Below are 20,972 nucleotides of genomic sequence, written 5' to 3' on the forward strand. Positions count from 1 at the left end.
ATCACCAACATTTTGATACTATTTTGGGGCAAATTAATTGAACCGAAAGGTAAAACTTTCCGAAAACAACTCAGGGGAGAAAATGTTACTTAATAAACAGAATAATCAACGGTATTCATATTCAGATTCACGCAGATAAGGAAAGAATTGCTTAAGTATGAAATGAAACATTATGTACTATGAAAGTAGAGGAAAACAATTGATGTAATTCAGTTTACTGAATAATACGCACCATTTACATTGAATTTACATGACATAACACGTTTCCTTCATACCTTATGTATCGTTACTCAAATGAAATATGTTTGGTTTGAGTAAATAGTTTTACATGCATTAAAATAGAAAGTTAAAGTAAATCACTGTTGCAGGTCTCTTTGGGGCCCTGACTCTTTACATTGAAGTTTCATGCTGCAATACATGGGAATATCTTTTTCACCTAAAACAGTTGCAATTTCCTTTAGGTAAAAATCCGATGCCTTGAGATACTTCTGCACATTGAAAAGAACCAGAAGTGATGAGGTAACGTCATATATCAATAAAACGAAAGCCCGGATCCAGCAGACCGAATCAAAATCAGACTTCGATTAAATAGCAAATGTTAAATACCAGCAACAATTCTATCTTTCCAAAGATGAGACGTCATAAAATCAGTTTGAAATTTTGGGATGTCTGTAACAGTGGGCAAATATATATAAAAAAATAAGCACATGGTGCGATGCATTTTATTTGATCATATGACAGACAATATGTAAATTTACAACTGATAACGATATTTCTTGAAAATCTATTTTTCGCGAAAATGTCATCAACTTCGGGATTCTCCAGTAGACTCACTTTATGAAAATAGAATCCTTGCAGTCCAACTTTTTCCTAAACAGTTTAGCAAAACATCAAGCACATAACCCTATCTTTTTGATGGCTGAATTTTAAGTAAATCAAATTCTACATATCAAACAGTATTGCGATCAAAATGGCAGAACTACCTTAACCAACTTTGGAAAAGTTAAGTTTGAACTTTCATCATAATTTCTTTTTATTATCAAATTCTCTCAGAAATAGTAACCCTGAAAAAAGTCCTTACACAGTTCAAGCTTTATCAATCCACTCATACCCAAGAGTTTCTTCGCAACATATGGGTTTCATGAGTATTTACCGAATGTTTACAGTGGTCATACTTCTGGTACGTAGTGAAAAATAATCCTTTTAGCTCTTTCCGAAAATATGCACCTGTAAAACTGTAGAGGAAAAAATTAATGCAATAATTCATATAGAATATTGTTCGGGTTATCAATAGCACGCCTATCCAATAATCCACTGATCCTTTATCGGACTCAATGTTAGTTTCATTTGGATATAGAAAATGCGAGTGCACGAAGTTTCTAAACCAGGTGGCAAAGAATGGAAGATTGAAGGCAATGAAGAATATCGAAATTGCAAGGAGAATAAATGTGAATTCTAGGCGAATGTGGCTTTCTTCAGTAATGAGATTGTGTTTTTGTCTTCGATTGCGGATTATTAACCGACGAACAATAAGAACGTTTAGCGTTGTTATCACAATAAAGGGCACAAAAGTAATCAGTAGAGCATATATACTGTCTAGTACGAAAGATTCGTAGACATAGTTCTTTTTACTTGCACAAGATGTTCTTGTACGTATAGTGTGCACGTCGCTAAGAAACGGCTTATAGGAAACAATTACAGCTGCAACGACCGTTAAAGCTGATATAATTTTCGTTGTTTCCTTTAATGTCCCCAAATTTCGCCGCCGTAAGGGCATGCACACTCCAATAAATCTTTCACATGTAAAACAAACAATTAGCCATGCTGACATAAATCTGGAAAAGTAATTTAGATACAACCAAATCTGACAAACACCTTCCGTGTCCAAGAAAGAAATCTTGATCCCTGGAGAAATATATTTCAATCCACGTCTTAACCATTCACCAAACACATAGAATATTAATGTTGACATGTCGGCAATTGATAATGCTGACAGATACCGGCTCGCGGACATATTTCTCAAATTCTTTGTGAGAAATACACTCAGTGACATTATATTTCCAAACAGACCAACCGTGAATATGATCGGAGTTACGTAGGCATAGAACCGTTGACTGAAATAAACTATCGGATGCTTCTCTGAAGGCTCAACATTCATAATTTCTGTCAAATTTATTTTGATACGCGAACAATTCATCGTTTCATTTGCCATGCATTTAAACTCATCCATTACGAAGTCGTCTGTTAAATCCATGACATTCACTTGTTCTGTTAGTGTAATGCGTGGCCTTTGTTTACCGTATACACCTTCGAATGAATTTGCAGTTGTCCAAGTAATTGGTTTTCCAGCGGGAGTATTGCGTTAATGCGGGAACAGAAGCAAAGTATCTTCACCTCATATCGTAATGTTGTTGTTATTCCACAATTATTTATTCAGCTTCTGAAATGAAGAGTAAATATATGAATGAATGAATGAATGAATAAATAAATAATAATAAATGGAATCAAAGGAAGACTGGTATATCAAATAATATCAACAGGGCAGAAGATGATGAATAAGCACTGTATCAACAGAACTTACGTTCAACATGTTATTTTATAGTATACAAATAGTTTACTTATTACTCCTTTAAAGTGAATAGATGCAGTTGACATTACACAACCGTTTGAGCAAAATGCAAGTAGCAAAACTTAAAAATTTACGTTCTTCTGTTGGAATTGATAATTTACATATTATGAGATTGATTTTGAGGATTTCATTGTCAAACATATCTGTCACAAAGTAAATTAAAAAATGGGATGTACATTTTGTGTGAATGACAAACTTATTTTGCAGTTTCAGTTTCGTCAAACAATAAATGTAAGCTATATCAAAAAGAGGTAAGCCCTCGGAATATTTTTTTCCATTCGTCCTTTCATATCGATGTTGTAGAAAAAGTAGGACAGTCCAACAGAATAATCATTATACATAGTGTAACAAGAGTACAAGTTTCAATCCATTCTTAAAGTTGTTACAGAGATACCAGCTTACATACAAAAACACAGCGTTTCTTGAACCGATTTTACCATACCACCTTATCCTCAGAAACTGAATAGATATATACAACCATCTATCACTTAAAGAAATATAGTAAAATCCCTCTTGGCAATATATTAACAACGACGTGAATTTCAACTGTCACGCAACGGAAGCAATATCCGTCAAGAAATCACATTTACTTAACGTAGCGTCCCACACAGCATTATGGTATAACATTTTAAAAACAGTTTGGAAATGTCATCAACTTTTCTACTTTACAGAGAAATTTGAACAAGTCACTTACAGAAATGAAAAAAAATATCTATATTAACATTTTAAATAGCATACTACTAGTACCGTGCTTTATTGCTTGAGTAATAACTATTTAAATTCATTTGCATAAAGGATTAATTATTTCAGTATACTGCAATTTGCCAAAGCATTTAATATTTTAATATTAATGTCTTCTGTACATAGTATATGGCTATTGGCAGGCTACTTTAATTCTTAAGGAACATATCTTCGGCTAGCCTTCAACATTGAACTCTTCTCAATAAAACTTGATTACAGATTATGGAATTTTCATATACAAGATGATACAAGATGTACAATTAAAACACGGTGTTTTCCAAGTCATGGAATATCAGATCATAATGGATAGGGTAGGACAATGTGTTTGACAGAGGCGATTTGAAAGTACAATATTGTGCGATTTTCCGTTGATGTCCGTTTTGATTCATTGTTACAACGCACTAAGAGACGCAATGCCACATGAATTTACTGGTGTGTATAGAGAAAATCATTTTACTGTCTTTCTGAGCTAAGACAATAACGTAATATCGTATTTCTCCCGCTTGTTCATTAAAAATGATTTTCAATCTACTTTAATCTACATTTAATGTCTTATCCCTTAATAAGAGCCTGTATTGACGTATTATCATTTTTTTGGGGAGGTTATTTATCAAAATCAAATCACATTCTCTGTGTAACCGCGCAGAATTAATAAGGAATGTCTCACAACTATTTCGTAGATCCGCTGTACAATGTAGTTCAATGCGGAATAATTTACCATCTTTGACATCGTTATCGTTACAGACCGGAAAATTTGACCTACTCTATCACCACCTTTCAGGCAGCCGTGGACTTGATCAACAAACTTATCAGTACTCATGCCCAGTAAAAATAGTTCAACATACTTTGAATATATACCAGTGGCGCAGTAATTAACTACGAATAACTATCGGCTGCATACCTTTGCTTCACATCTTTTTACTTTACAGGGGATTCGAATGCATCACTAAAGCACAGCATTATATTGATGATATGGTTAGCCGAAATCCTATATGTACTGGGTTTCTATCAAAGCGCTGTTAGCACTTGTGCCATTTTTGGAATGGATTCTTTTCATACACGTACTACCATAAATCACCTTCCATCGATACTGTGCTATCAGTACTTTGATTACTATATACATAAATCCACGCGTCGTTTGGTTTAAATAAACCATCGACAATAAAAGACAAAGTTCATTAACAGAGTATATCTTTTTCGTCCTTAAAATCAATTTTGGTTGAAAATTTTGAAATTCTTAATGTAACTGTGAATGAATTCGCCCACTTTACATACCTATGCAGAAATTAAAAAAAAAGTTTCAATTATAAGTTAATGTTATTGTTTTTAATTTTGGTGTCAAATTTTGATTTTCTTTCCCGAACGACGCTTTTGGTGTGAATGGCGTCATATCGAGCGTGCAATTTCGCGGAAAGGATCTCCACTAATGTTATTACAGCAATGTTGTTTATATGGGATATAAACGCTTTTTCGGTGTACCGATGCTTGTGCAACTAAACCGACTGAATCAAATGCAGATCGTGCTAAATCTGCGTACTGGGCGAAACATGGGTACACAATCGAGCGTACCTATTATGTTATTTCACTTGCACCCACCTCAATTTATATTTTTTTATAAAAAATTTGGACAAAGATCAGATAGAAATAGTCAATAATATGTGACATGGCGGTCGTTAAAAGGCATGGACTCAGTGTTGCCATAACATGTATGCTCCAGGTGTTTATGGGGACAACGGAGTCTATTGAAGGAATATATATACAAACAACAGGAGATCTGCTTAGGTCAGTGCAGTGTGTGAAACGGGTGTTGTACATTTCATTAACTCCCACATACTCTGTTCGAATTTGCTGTTGTTTTGGTTGGGTGGTGCGTTGCGTGGTTTTTGTTTATTAATAGTATAATCAGGAATTAGTTCTAATAATATAAAAATCATGCAGGGAATAATTATTTTCAGGGAGATATCAATAAAGCGCTAGAAACTGCTTGAAAATCCATCAGAAGTAATTAAAGAAAATTTATCATACATGTAATATCCGTTTTAAATATCCATTAAGCTCATGTTGTAGCGATAACATCTCTAATACGGTTAATTTAATGTAATATAATTAAACGTAGATACGTTTGTAGCACTATTTTTGAACCAGATATATAATTTATGAAACGTTGGATTTGGATGCAACAATGACTTTATGTTGTTCCATCACATATATTCACGATTATCAAGAGAATAACATGATAATGTACTAAATGATAACAAACATATTTCTCGTTCCTAATTTTTCCTTTGGGAAAAGGGTAGAGTTGTGGAGAGTCAGCTTTTCTAGATCAGCCATCTGCTTTGAAATGTACACTCTAAATGTGATAAGATCAGATATTACATGCACAATTATAAACGCCGTTGAGTTCAATGGAATTTGAAATATCCATATTTTCCTTGTTGACGTTCAAACTTCATATCGGGTGCATGACGTCACCTGTGACGTCAGTTTCATGCGTGCGATTTATTGCGTTTAACTCGTTCTTCTGTGGAATAATATTGCGCTCCAAAAGTCGCACAATATTTCCGCTGCAGAACTCATGCTTATTTCTCGATACAAACTTAATTATAACTTATAAGTAGCCTTAATTATTTAACTTTTTACATGCCGCCTTTAAGTTCCGATGAAAATTATTGCGTTCATATTGTATGAACCGCATAAGGAAAGGCACCAGTGACAATAACGCCTCTGTTTTTGACGTCAAGGAAATATCCTTAGATGACGTGGCAGTATAATGTGTATATAAATAATGAGTTCATGCTAACTGAACGGCAAAATATCATTAGCAAATTGACCATAAATCACTTGCATAATTGGACCATTGTTAATTCTTATCAAGTAACTTGGTCATTAAAACGTGAGTTTTTGACTAGGAAGATGCACTTACGCCTTATTGCTCCCACCCCAACCCCACCCCCGATTGATCTTTGCCTTTTTAAATTGATTTAACATATCACATATTTTTCTTATTCATGATTTATTCTAATTATGCTTTTTCATAGATTTACGATTCTTTTTTGAGGATATGGTTAACCGTTATCCTGCTAAATTTCTAAAACTGACTGGTCCATCATTCAGTTCGGGCAATACCATTTATTATTCGAAGGGGTGTTCACTGAAAATTTACTGACTGAATAACGAATAGTGCAGACCATGATCAGCCTGCACGGATGATCTTGGTCTGCACTGGTCGCAAAGACAGAATCACTTGCCGCCAACTGGCAAAAGGTTAAATTTACGACTTCTGTCTAATCGATTGAGTCTTAATTTTGATAATGTATGTTGAGAATCTAATTATATACACTTAAGGATACAATGGTAATTAATTTTGTTTGTTTGTAATATATTTTCACGAGTGCGTAGCGTGACCGAAAATAGGAAAATTGCCTCACTTCACATGAGATATATTCCACAGTTAACAAAAACATTTTTGTTATATGCTTTTTTGCAATACTTCTCTTGAACAAACTTTATCAAAACGTGACTGTCACCATTTTGCATAATTGTGTTCTCTGGTTCAAAAAGATTTTCTTACAGGTTTTATCTAGACAAGTGTTTATTTATTTGTCAAGCAAATTTCTATATTCCAACTCAAAAGAGCGTCCTTTACCTAGTAAAAAACCACCTGTCTGTAATGGCCCTTTATTAGTCATTCTAATATCCCAATACGTTTTCAAGTTAGTTTCGAGTTTGCTTCAAGGATTACGGATCAGACGTTTGTTTCATCGTGTTTGTTGTTTCATTATACGATTGATTAATCAGTAATTCATTACTCTTTTGTGAAGGCAACTGACAGCGTTAACAACGGATACATTATAATTATGAAGTGGAATATATGTGGACGTGATAAAAAGATCAAAACTCTGGTCAAATTTGTTTTGTAAATGTCAGGAGTTGTTATCATATAACAGTTCACTCCATTCCTCTAGAATAAGACACTAGGTTACTATCAGTTAATCTTCCAAGACGTCAATGCCACTGTTAATGGTCTTGAAATTTTATTGTACCTACATTGTACTGTCGACCCTATTTGTTCACAAAAGTATCATCTGATTTCTGTTTGCAAGGTCTTACAATTTCAGAACCTCGAAAATGTGGTGTTATATAAAAAGAAAACCATATGCATTTGTTTTTATTTTTTGTTTGCCTAGATAGGCTAACTTTTATTTTGTATATCCTCTGTGATTTCAACCGTTGATAGAATAAATTCAAACTTGGAAGTAAAAACTAGATCAGAGTTTTGTTTGTCAGCTGTTCTTATTCTTTCCTGTAGTAATTTTACTGATACTGCATTGACATTTATCTTGCCTCCTACAAGTTTCTTGCATTTCTATTGGTCAATAGACGTCACGTGAAGACAGGGTATATTCCATATCCTGCTAGTATATTTCAGATATGAATTTTGATCAAAACAAAATGGCTGCCACACTGCTGCTGTAATTGGATCAAGTCAGATTATATATTAGCTCCAACGAGAGTATCGTTTCCGAGAGTAAATTTAGTGTTTTCTTGCCGATTTCATTCTATATCTAAGTTGAGGTTCATGAAGTTTGACAAAATTAGCCGTAAAAGCGGAATAACTCTGTATGGGATAACGGACGTTGAAATCTTGTTTTGGAAGTTAAATAGTTTTAAGGAATTGACACATTTGTTACTCAGCAGTTTGTTGAAGGATCATTTAATCTACGTGCAAGATAAATGATTTAACAGGAAACGGGATGAAAGCCGAAGTATCGAGACATTTATGACATCGTGATATCCAGTAACTTTCGAAGGGATGGAACAAGACGTTTTTTAGTGTTTCTAATCTAAACCAGTTCATAACCTGTGTAAATGAGCTTTTGTGTTTTGTGATTTAACCAAAACACAGGTTATTGTGCATTTTATGGCTGGCGTAAATCAACTAGTGATGACCCAACAAATGATTTGTAGGATTCCAGTCTGCACTGTAAGTAGCTTTGTTAATTTACAAAATGTGTTGATTATAGCGTGTAAGTAAAGGGTAGTCGGCAAGATAAAATCGTTACACTGCTTGTTGGTGACAGGATACGGGATATACGCTGTCTCGAAAATCCATATCAGGCTCGTATCCTGTCACCAACAAGCAGTGTAACTAATAATACCATTGTTGGAACATACATGTCATGTTATTAGTGAAAATCAATTTATGAATGCATATATAAAAACAGTTGCCAAAAGTTTTGAAGAAAGAGCTAGATTAGAGTTTATCATATTTATCTGAATCCATTCGTAACATTTTAAATATTTAGGTTTGTTCTTTGACGGTTTACATAAAATGACACGAAGAAGTAGATCAAATTGAAACAATAAACTTGCGAAGTTTGAGTACACGCTAGCGTTATTTGATACCCGTATGTGGTTTTCGTTACTTTTACCAGTGATATTCCTGTAACAAATCAAATTATGAAGTGTACACCTGTTGCCAATTTTGAAGTAGACGCTACATCAAAGTAAATTTTTTTATTCTACTGACCGAGTCCATCACAGTAATGAAAACTAGATAAAAGTTGTTCAGAGTTAGTTTGGAATTTACGTGTACGAGTAAACATTGCGGGTATCACTTTAGGTTTAACGATGTTTGAATTAGATGGAGATGCTGGCAAAATATATGAGCCGTGCCATGAGAAAATCAACATAATGGGTTTGCGACCAGCATGGATCCAGACCAGCCTGCGCATCCGCGCAGTCTGGTCTGGATCCATGCTGTTCGCTTACAGTTTCTCTAATTCCAATAGGCTTTAAAAGCGAACAGCATGGATCCTGACCAGACTGCGCGGATGCGCAGGCTGGTCTGGATCCATGCTGGTCGCAAACCCACTATGTTGGTTTTCGCATGGCACGGCTCATATCGGCTTTCATTTACATATCGCAAGTTCAATGTTTATGTATATGAATTCCGATAAGTGTGTTCAGCATTCTGCTTTTTCATAAAAATAAAATGTTTCTGTAAATAAGTCAATCATTTTCCTGAAATCCCGTAAGTAAGCTTGTTTTGCAAGGATTTGGCGGCTTATTTCGAAAGCTTGTTTTCTTTTTCTTTTATTTTCTGAATCTTTACCCGGCTATTTCAATTTAAAACCGTCGAAGCATTAAAATATAGTTTTATAGTTAAGTTGTTATTCAAAGCAAGCGGACTCCATCTTTCTTACTTAATAAATCTTACTATAAATCGTAATAAGCGGACAAAGACAATTTTGCATGAACATGCTCTTGGAAAAATAGAATTATAGAAAGTGCTGATAATCTTGAATATGTGTTTTACGATATTATTTTACTTTAAGGCGTACAATAATTATAAATGATTTAAGCATATTTCATCTTCATTCTATTTATGTTTTAAAGGGACTAACCCACACATTTTAGACGAAATATGATTTCTCTCAAAAATCCATAAAAAGAGAGTATTCTGAAAGCGACTAGTGGTTAAAACTTACTGACATATTAATATTTTTGCAGATATTCTGATAAATAACCAAAATAAAATGTGCAGATGGTAGTAAATCGTTGCAACGCTTATGAAAAAAATGCAGAAAATTTACATTCTTTTTAAATATAAACTTTTATTTTCACCCACTTTATCATTTTTCAGTGTCATATTTACATTCAAAGCCAAACTTGGAAAAATGAACTTGTTGAAAATTTTGACCCAAACTGTGGGTGAGCAGCTTAAATTTAAAAGTAAAATAATTCTTGTCATTCTGTTCAGCATGATTTTGTTTCATTTTTGTTAAAATCAGCACTAAACAATAAGAAAGTAGAAAATATCACGGCCAGCTGATATTCGTTTGAGTCTTTGTTAATTTCAGTGAATTAGTTGCTTATTCAGCAGGGCCTTTTTATTGGATTACATGTATTTTCATTTTTATGGCTTCAATACAAAACAATATGTTACTATGTTTCAGTTAGAATGTAGCTGACAAATAGGAAATGTTTAAATTCTTTTTTAAAAAAAAATTCTACTGAGCTGATATAAGCATCCACAGAAAAGTTATTTTATAATTTATTTCACTTGTATTCATGATCAAATCGTAATACCGTATGCCAATATCATGTACGTAGCGGATGGAATTTAGTGCATGACTTAAATGCAGTTTAAAGATATACTATGCACATCCTTTCTCTAAAATATTAAAGCCTGAGATATTGCTTAAAGTCAGGAAAATATTTATTTAGATCTGGCAATGTCACAAACTTAACGGCATGTCTAGTAAAACAAATCGGAAATTAAATTTTGTTAAACAAACCTTCAAGTGACACTGCGCACTAATGCTGTGTCTACCAATACAATTATCAGTGTGCAAAATTTTAAACTGTTTTGGTGAACACACATACACACACAATTTTTGTAAAATATATATTTAAACCAATTTCATTAATGAAAATAACTGAATACATTAAAGCCGCCTATTCTTCTATAGTAAATTCCTCTTCAATTATTTAAAAGTGACTTTGGTTTTAAATATTTTGACATATATGACTTATTGTGACAAAAATTTGTAAATTCTAAAAATAATTATTTGGACTGACTGAGACTCCAGACACAAAAATTTCCTGCAAAATTTAGCACTGAAATTGCTTTACAAAATTGATATTAAACACAATTTTTGACTTTTTTAAAATATTATTAAATTTGTGGTCATTTAAATTATTTATTCGCTATACCAAATATGTAAAGTAGTATAGATATGACTGTTTATCCAGTAGGTAAAAATATAGATACCTTAAGCAACATATATCCCTTTTGACATATCTAATATCTGATACACAGACGTCAGTCCGTTTTATTATACGGAAAATTAACGATTTCTGTCACAGTTTCTCTACGTATCTTGTTTATATAGAAACTGTTCCAAGACTTACGTTGCCTCTATTGGCTGTAGCAGAAGTATTGGTAAAATCACTACAGCCAGCTGGTTGTAGAATATTTTATGTTGGTGCATTTATCTTACGACTGGTTTCATATACCGATCGAATTGATAAAATTTAATGATTGTGATATCGATAGATAAAATATGAAATGTCATTCTCAGCTAGAGGGCGATTTGTGAGAGTTCATGATAAATGTTGCATGTTGATTAACATGCAACGTAAAATGTTTGCACTGTTAGATTGTTATATTTTTAAATGAAAGTCATAATTCAACTTACATATATTATAATAAAATATTAGTATCATGTTTAAATCATTTGCCTTTATAATAAATGTAGTAAAACTGTAAAAAGTATACAGTAAAATAGTAAAATTGTACAAGGTACAGTTCTATTTTTGTTGTCTAAAATGCATAATCCATCCGCTTATTACAGAAGTAAACGAAAAGAGTAACTTTCGTGGCCCCTTCGCCCCAGTAATTCTTATTGTTTACGTAAAACTGGATAACAATAAAACACCTTGACAGATCCTTTTTCTTCCTTACAGTATATTTCTCGATTCAAAAACGTGATTTTATCACAAATACATAACGTTATGCTGCGAGTGATAAAACAAAACCGAAACTACACATTGTTACTTAACTGTTTACGGATGTTGATTTCCCGTGCTTTGTTCAAATTGTTAATTTAGAACAAGTTTAGTCTTTAAGGTTTGAAAAATACAAGAGTCTACTCAAGTATGGTCATACAATATTACTCGCTGTGAATCATAAAGTTGCTTCGATCAGATTTTGTTGGCAACTTTAACGTGTAATCGTTATTCTAGCATAAAACTGCTGTTCTTGTCACTTTTTCTGTGGTGCTTTAACAGGAGAGCAAACGTATGTTAACAGAGAGATTCTCGCGCCCGCGTGCTGTTAAAAAACCTTTTTATGTATGCGCGTTCCGTGGCAAAGAGTAAACGTATTACGGCCCCACAACGGATAATTCAAAACGAAATGACGTCGACGTAAAAATATAATTCAGACATTCCCGCGTATTTGACGTTGAGTGACATTGTATTCATTCATCAGTTTTTACACGTTTAATGCTAGAATAGCGTTAATGCATGCTCTTTTCGTGTTATAACATTTACAGAATCTCTCGGGACTCTGCAGATGTTATAACGCGAAAAAAAAACATGCGTTTTCCCTACACTCTTGCCTATGTCCATTGATTAATGAATTGATTGTATGGTTTTTATGTTTTCTATAAAAGATTTTCCAATCAGGATTAAATCTGTAATAGAATTTATGAAATGTGAAATAAATATCATAAATTTTTTGTTGTGTAATTTACCCTCGGGAACATGTGTAAGTTTATAATGGCAACGGACCTTATCAGGATTTGTCTAATATGAAATATAAATAATTGGAAATTCCTTACAAAATGTACATCAATAAAGATAAAGATATACACAACTACATACACTAACATATACAAGATATACGTTCTGATATCGTAATTCAAAATCTAGACATTTCATAGAACCTTTTGATAGCTTTGTTGAGTCACTCCATTGTGGCGTCACAACATACTGCATGTGACGTTGCGCGAGTTAAATACATATAATGACGTATAAACCATTAAAAATACATATAAATAAAAAGTTTATTTGTTTGTTTCAGTGTAAGGTCTATATTTATTTCACTCAAGGACACAAGGACAAATTTTCGCTAGGGAAATATTGCATCTGGTTTTACTCGGTTAAATATATTTTGATCTTGTACTGAAACTATCAAATATCCTCTATATCAGTTAATGTTTTCATTTATTGAAGACGTCAACGTAGAAAAATCAACAGCATCAGACATTCCCGCGATAATAATTGACTAATAATTACAGAAGGTTTTCGTTTGATTCTTTTTCTAAAAATCAAGGCGGCGAATCAAATAATATGTGTAGTTGAAAATGTTATTATAAAATACGTAATGTCATCAGATCATTACTTTCAACAACAATTTTTTATAGATAGCTAAATGTGACTTGAATATTAACTGCAAAGCATTAAATGAAATATTCAATCGCAAATGAAAACTCCAGCGTTTTTTTTACTTTGCACCTTTACTTGAAAGGAGTAAAATTTGTTAGAGCGAACTTTTGAAGTGAAGGTCTGATATCGGAGATTAACATGCATTTTTGAAGGTATTTGAAAATATGAAAGACAACTTGGACAAAGTGTATGAAATATTCATCCATTTCTGTAGACAACACAAAGTCCAGATTAATGAGCAGTCAAAACTAAAAAAAAAAACAAATGAAAAGTGATATACATGTAGACCAAACTGCAGATTAATAATGTATTTTATTCGCTCTATGCTAATTTTTCACACTACGCCACTCGAGAAAATATTGCACCTGTTTTACACTCGGCGAAAGTTATTTTGACCTTTTATACATCCATGATACATAGAGCCATCTGTTCTATATTAGCAGAGTGGTGTGACATGCACGTTAAAGATGTCTATATAATAGGCGGTAAATGTCTGTTAATTCTAATACATTTTACAGGAGTGAAAGCATGCATTTAATACGTTGTTCTTGGCAACATTACTGGCTGTTTAAAGCAGGTGGCCGCTTGAGACAGTTAGAAATTAGGAGAAAGTGTCTAGTAGGAATGTTAGCTGAAAAAGTGGTCGTCGAATTGTATAAAACATACTTTTAACTTAAATGATACGGGTAAAAACTCAAAACTTGAAACATAAAACATTGCTTTAGTCGTCAGAATGTCTGCATTCCGCCGTAAATGAATTAAAATGTAAAAATTAGCTTTGCGTGTAAATGCCAAAGAAAGAGTTTTTAAATAAATTGGTTCACGGAGACATTCTGAGACGTTCTGAGACAAAGAATTTGGAGCGTAATAGACTAAATTAAATTGTTTACATCTTCTACGTGCCTAATTTGGCAAAAAAAAAAACAGAACGCTACCGACCAATAATAGTTGCAGAGTATTGAACAGAATTTAATGTCTAAACAATTCCAGAAATCTTATAACTTTTATCAGAGTTCCTTTTTTTGTGTGCAACCATAATCACAGACACTTGGGGTCAGGACCATCAACACCTCCACCCCACCGGTCACCGTCCCTGCCAACTTATAGCCTCCGCCCCTGCCAACTTATAGCCAGTATTTTCTAGCATGATAACCCGTTTTATGATCGTCATCTATGCTCAGGACGTGTTATAACGCTAGAAAATACTGTCTACGGTACCAGTTGGCAGGGGCGGCTGAAGGTGGGGAGGAGTGTCTTGACCCCAAATGTCTGTGATCATAACCATTCACGATGCTTTACTATCCACCGAATAACGGTTTATTGGGTCTTGAATAAATACTTTAAAACTATATTAAGTTAAAGAACTGATACTTTTAGCCAGTCTATCCAAAACTTGTACGATGTCAAACTGCTTCATATAAAACATCTATGTAAGATATTTAACACTTACCGCTTCGCTCAGTATAAATATTATATGATTTTTTCATAATCCAAGGTTTTACTCAACTCTATTTTGCTGTTTCATTAGTGAAGGGAAATTTATTGTTGTGTTAATATTAGTAAATATACAGTTTTGCAGTAATAAGTTATGGCGAATATTGTTTATACTTGATGCTAATGAAAGATGAGAAAATTTGACATGTTTTATAATATATGTTATACACATTTCTGCATATATTGTCCAGTGTCTGGTTAATTCATATACATGTACTTGTCATTAATTACAGGACTTTATGACATGTTGACGTATGCATAAGTATGGTACCGAAATTAATAAGCACGCAATTTGGCAGTATTAAATGACTTTTTGGTTTGGAAAATCGTGTATAATATTTACAACGTTCAGTTTAGCATTGAAAGCCATTTCTCAGAATTTGTCTCGAAGGACAGCTTTTACAATTTTACAAATCTCTAATTCAATATTTACTCCATCGATTCTCGTGAACATAAGAGAATGTCACCATGTCCGTTTTTAAGGAAAAAATAGGATAGATTAATGATAAATTTGAACTTTGTATTCAAATATGAGAACCAAGAACTAAAGCATCTATGAATTGAATTTTACAAATTTAATTTATGGACAAAATCATTTTTTTAATTTTTTACTTCATTACATATAATACTGCATATACTTGTACAGGTAATTATATACAGTTCCAAACTTCACATAATATATTTTTTAATTTATATTTTCCGAGAAACTTCCCGTACGTTATGCTATTATATAAATGTAAGACAAACTGCGCATTTTTATCATAACATTTTTTCACGGAACAACTTTATTTACTGTTTAAATGGCTCACATCATAAACAACAGAACGAAAAAGATATCGTTACCATGGATATTCATGTTTCATTTCTGAGAATAAATAAGAATAAATTGATTTAGACTGATCGATTTTACAAACAAATTACTTGTTTCTAGATAAAAATGAATCTATTTAACAACTAATTTTTCGGTTGCTTATTTTTTGATAGCCTTTATTTCTACACTTAAATTAACAATATAGATATTAACTCTCACTATTTCATTCTTACCAACAGTAACAACCATTTACTGCCTTTCTATCACTTTTCCGTCTTCTTACTTGTAAAAAGGCATCTCTAATTTTTTTCTTGTATTTGCCTTTCTTCTAGATAAAAACCGACTGTTTTTGGTTTTTACTTGCTAAAACAATTTCATTCGATTAACTCGAATTGTCCGGTGCCGTCCGGAACTATTCAACTTCATATTTACCCCGAAGGAGAATCAGTGAGATTTTTTATTTGTGTTTCTTTAACGTCAAAACCAACACAACTGTAGGTCATATGGCGACCTTTCAGCTTTAATGGTGGAGGAAAACCCAAAGTCCCTTATGTGCATTATTAATCTCGGGCGGGCACCTTTGGTAGAACAACAGACTTTCCGTAAGCCAGCTGGGTGGCTTCACCACATGAAGAATTCAACGCCCAGAGTGAGGCCAGAACCCACAACAGGTGAATGGCAGGTGATTCAAAGTTAGCTACAATTATAATTCGGCCATGGAGCACCCTTCTACCCCCTCCCTCCAACCAGTCAGTATTTACAGATGGGCAACTGCGATGAACGTTGCAAAGTAACAACTCTCGGAAATCCTCAAACAACATTTTTCGGCGTAGCTGTCTAAGCCAACTAAGTTGAAAATTTGTAATTCTTCAACCAATAAAGACAACGGATCTGCACTGAAATGAATACATGCGTAATTTTAATTGACTGAAGTTAATATACTGTTTCACAAAAAGTTTCGTTACATTTCAACAAAGTAATACATAGATTAATTCAGTAGATACTATCTAATAATGACGAGAAGCAAAAAGGGAGGTATTTATACAAGTAATACCGGAGTTTACCTGAATTTATCTGAGTGATGATTGATTTTTAGTACACGAATATTGGAACTCCAAATTTATGTGAACATCCATGTTTAGTGCAGTCGAAGGTCGTGGTGAGCTCGGCTATCTCAGTAAACTCTGTAATGTTAATGAGGGTTGAATTTCCAGATTGGTTAAACTAATAGTAATAAATGCAAGTTTATGATATGACTTCGGATCAAATAATACCGTCTATTTGCTGGTAAATCTACCGAAAAAATGCATTGTTAATTTTTAAAAATGCACAGGAATATTCGAACTCTTTTGTAAAGCGTGATAATGTTGTCAAGAAAAATGCCAAACTTACGTAAACAACGCGCGGAAGACTTGACCTTTACTGCAATCCAACATTTTCAACACATTATGTCCCCACCAACGCCGAATATCTTTTTAAAAAATGATATTTCCTGTTTCTATGTAATGTCCATATCATTAATGATTTATCTCCGCTTTAAGAATATAAAATGATTTAATAGAACAGTCTAGCACCTGATATATTGAAATAGTTTGTTTACATATAAAAGAAGTTTAAGTTTTAATTTCTATCTAATCCTTTTTCTTTCTTTTTTTTTTTCGTTTGAAGCCCCAATGGGTAACCCCGTTTATTCTCCCCGTCACATGGTTAGACATGGGTCGGGGAACCATCCCGTGCTAACCTTACAAATACACACATACAAATGAGTTAAATGTAAAATATAAGAAAAACATAGGAAAAACAGATTCCGCAGTGATTATGTTCAGGGAAGATAATTATGCAATTATGTTTATGGTCTGAGTCTTCAACACATAGTACAAAAAATAAACTACTTATGTACAAAAAAAAAAGACAAAAAATGCCATATTCACGTACAGACATGCAATTCATTATACATGGTATTTATATAATTATATTTATTTACAACTAAGTGACCAGTGAGCTTTATTTTTTTCCAGCTTTTTCTGTTTCGCTATTAATCGAAGTGCAAACTTTAAGCTATTTCTTAACCCTTGCATCGATGGAATTATTTCTTTTCTTTTACACAAAAGTATGTATCTTTTTATTTCTAGACTCAAAATGTTGAAAGTTTCTTGTTGTTTTTTTCGTATATCCTTAAATGAAAGATTTATTATCTACGTAAAATTTTATATCAAAGCGTTTAATTATATCCGTTACATCTCCAAGTAAAGATTGTATATGGGTACACTCCCAGAACAAACGAAGCAAAGTTTCTTTTTCTAATTTGCAGAAAGAACATAATTCTGTTCTGGATATCTTCATTTTATACAACAGAACGTTTGTTCCTAAAATTCGATGAACAATTTTTGTTTGCAGCCATTGTAAGTAAGGATCATTACTAATTTAAAAAACCCAGCCATGAATTACTTCCCATTCTGAATTATGAATTTCAAAAACATTCATCCATTTATCATGACAAGAAGGAATGTCTCTGTTTCTAACAAGTATACTGTATATATGATTCGTTCCTTTCTTAGAGTTTAAGATCGGTTTTAAATACAGCGGTATAATAGGAAATTCACATTCAATACTTATACCGCTTTCATTTGATTTTACCGTTTTCATAAATTTGTTTAAAATATTTCGAATTGCTGCAAATGCTAGGAAATTAACATTTGTACCAATTTTTCTTTCCAGTTCTACTCGATCAATTATACTGCCATCTGTATTTATTATGTCTTTCACAAACCTTATTCCTCTTTGATAAAGATATTTCATATAAACGGGTTTCTTATCGATCTGTATCAAATGATAATAAAACGGCGGCGTATCTAGAATTTTAGTCGTTGTGTCAGTTGGAAGGATTTTATAAGAATTTAAAAAGGTGCGTTGGTAATGGTAAAAGAAGGGATATTATTACTGTTATTTTACCTACTGTAGTAAGTTGTCGCTTCTTCCAGTATAGAATGCTGCTCTTTATTTTGTCAATTTTCTCTTTGAAATTACTTTCTATCATATTTTCAAAGTATATATGGAATATAAGTCCAAGAAGTTTAAACACCTGTGTGTTCCAATTCAATTTTCATTTTGTTTTAATTGATCTTGTAGTATACTTGAGAGATCCTATCCAAACAACGTGTGTCTTTTCAAAATTTACCTTTAACCCTGAATATTTTGCAAATTAATTCAAAATGTCTAAAGTAGAGTTTAATGATTTATCTGTTCCATCAAGGAGTATAGAGGTATCGTCAGCAAACTGACTTATTTTATATTCAACGCCATCTATAACAATACATTTTATGTCTTTATTATTTCGAATTTTATGTGCTAAGATCTCTGCGCATAATATAAAGATGTAGGGACTTATTGGGTCTCCTTGACGACAACCACGTTCAATCCTAAAGAAATCAGTCAGAAAACCATTTAACTGCACGGATGTTTGTGTATCTGTATAAAACAATGAAATCCATTTTTAAACATAGGACCAAACTTAAAGAAATCAAGAGTGTTAATAAAATCAAACGATAAGGTATCAAACGCCTTCTCAAAATCAATCATCATTAAAAGACCTGATATATTATTATTTTCAGTGAAATACATTATATCGTATATTAGACGTGTATTTTCGCCTATAAACCTTCCTTTAATAAATCCTGTTTGATCTGTTTTGCTATAGATCCTGAAGCTAATTTATATACAGTGCTCAGTAAAGTTACAGTACTGTTTAGGTTTATCTCATTTAGGTATACAAATAATAATGCCTTGTTTTTGTGTAGTTGACAATTCACCTTTCATAAATGCATAGTTAAAAGTTCTTACAACAAAGTGTCTAATTTGCTTCCAAAAAAACTTTAAAGAAATTTGAAGTAAAACCATCTGACCCCGGACTTTTATCATTTTTGATATTTTTTAAAGTTTCAGAAACCTCAGTATAAGAGAGAAAACCTTCTAAACTATTTGCTTGTACATCTTTTAATTTAGGTATATTAACACCGGTTAGACAGTCGTCTAGATATGTCAGAATAATATTATCATTCTTAGCATATAACATTTTATAAAAGGTTCCAGCTTCTTTCACAATTTCTTGTTGATTGTATATAACAGTTTTGTCATCTTTTTCCAAAAATGGTATAGTTTTAGTAGTATAATGCTTTTTTCTAAATTACAAAAATATTTTGACGGTTTGTCTCCGCCATCTATCCATTTAGCTCTAGAACGAATAAAATATCCTCGCATTTTTTCTTGTCTTGTTTGTAATTCTGTTTGAAACATTGACAGGAATTCTTTATTATTTTCACAAAATTTTCTTCAAGTTCTTTTATTTTGGAAATTAGATAATTTTCCCTGGTTTTGCGGCCTTTACTTTTGTAACTTGAATATGAAATAGTCTGTCCTCTTATCTCCACTAAAAGAGTTTCCAGGAAAAGCTGATCATGTATTGTAAATTGCAAACAATCATTACTTATTTCGCCAATATTAGATAAATTGTAAACTGGTAAACAGTACTGTAATTTAACTTCCTCTATTTTTTTGTTAATACACTTGACATAATTGATATCATATAGCAGTGAATTGTTAAACTTCCAAAGACCTTTGCCGTGTGTAACTTCCTCATAATTTAAAAACAAAATAATTACTGAGTGATCAGACCTATAGCTTATGTCAATAGTACAATTTCTAACATGTGCGAGAAGATCTTCTGTTATTCACATTGTCTTGGATTATTCAACATGGAGAGAGTGGGCAGTTTTATATTTCTAAAAGAGGCCCCAATAGCAGAGTGGTTACTGCGAATCACTTGCCCTTCGGGATAATCAGCCCGAAACCTCGCTTCGGGTATAGAATTCTTTCGTAGGTTGAAGCCATCCAGCTGGCTTGCGAAAAGGTGATGGTACTACCCTGGTGCCCGCCTTGATAAGATAATGGTAAACTGGCTAAAAATCAAGCACTCGGTAGGGACTATTCAGAAGTCAGAGCATTATTCAGTAGACATAATAAAAATGTTACATTTTGTCGTATCATGGAATATCTCCATGAGGTCGAAAATACCTTGGCAGAAACCTTTTTGCTGAAGTGCAGTAGACATTTCCTTCAAATTTAGATATATCTTTTTTTTTTTTTTTTTGCATACCTTTTATTTATATTTAATATTTAAGAAAGCCAGAACGTGTTGTTCATAAAACGATGGGCAGCGAACGTAAAGTTATTTTCGCTTAACATCGAAAACACGTGCATTTTTGTTAAAAAAATAGTTTCAGAAAGGCATTACTGATTTCACGCAACAGAGAGCACAGATGGCGCTATTTTCTCAAGACA

The 20,972-nt window shown here is 32.8% G+C and overlaps 1 protein-coding gene across 1 annotated transcript; it reads right to left on the reverse strand.

Annotated features, from left to right (window-relative positions):
• Positions 1-610: 610 nt before the first annotated feature.
• Positions 611-11,245, reverse strand: LOC128549519 (cysteinyl leukotriene receptor 1-like). The gene is made up of 2 exons (XM_053526303.1): positions 11,151-11,245; positions 611-2,440 (listed from the first exon to the last, which is right to left on the reverse strand). The coding sequence occupies exon 2, from the start codon at positions 2,252-2,254 to the stop codon at positions 1,106-1,108; it is 1,149 nt and encodes a 382-aa protein (XP_053382278.1). The 5' UTR covers positions 2,255-2,440; positions 11,151-11,245; the 3' UTR covers positions 611-1,105.
• Positions 11,246-20,972: the final 9,727 nt, after the last annotated feature.

This window comes from Mercenaria mercenaria, chromosome 16, assembly GCF_021730395.1.
Source record: "Mercenaria mercenaria strain notata chromosome 16, MADL_Memer_1, whole genome shotgun sequence".
Classification (NCBI taxonomy): Eukaryota; Metazoa; Mollusca; class Bivalvia; order Venerida; family Veneridae; genus Mercenaria; species Mercenaria mercenaria.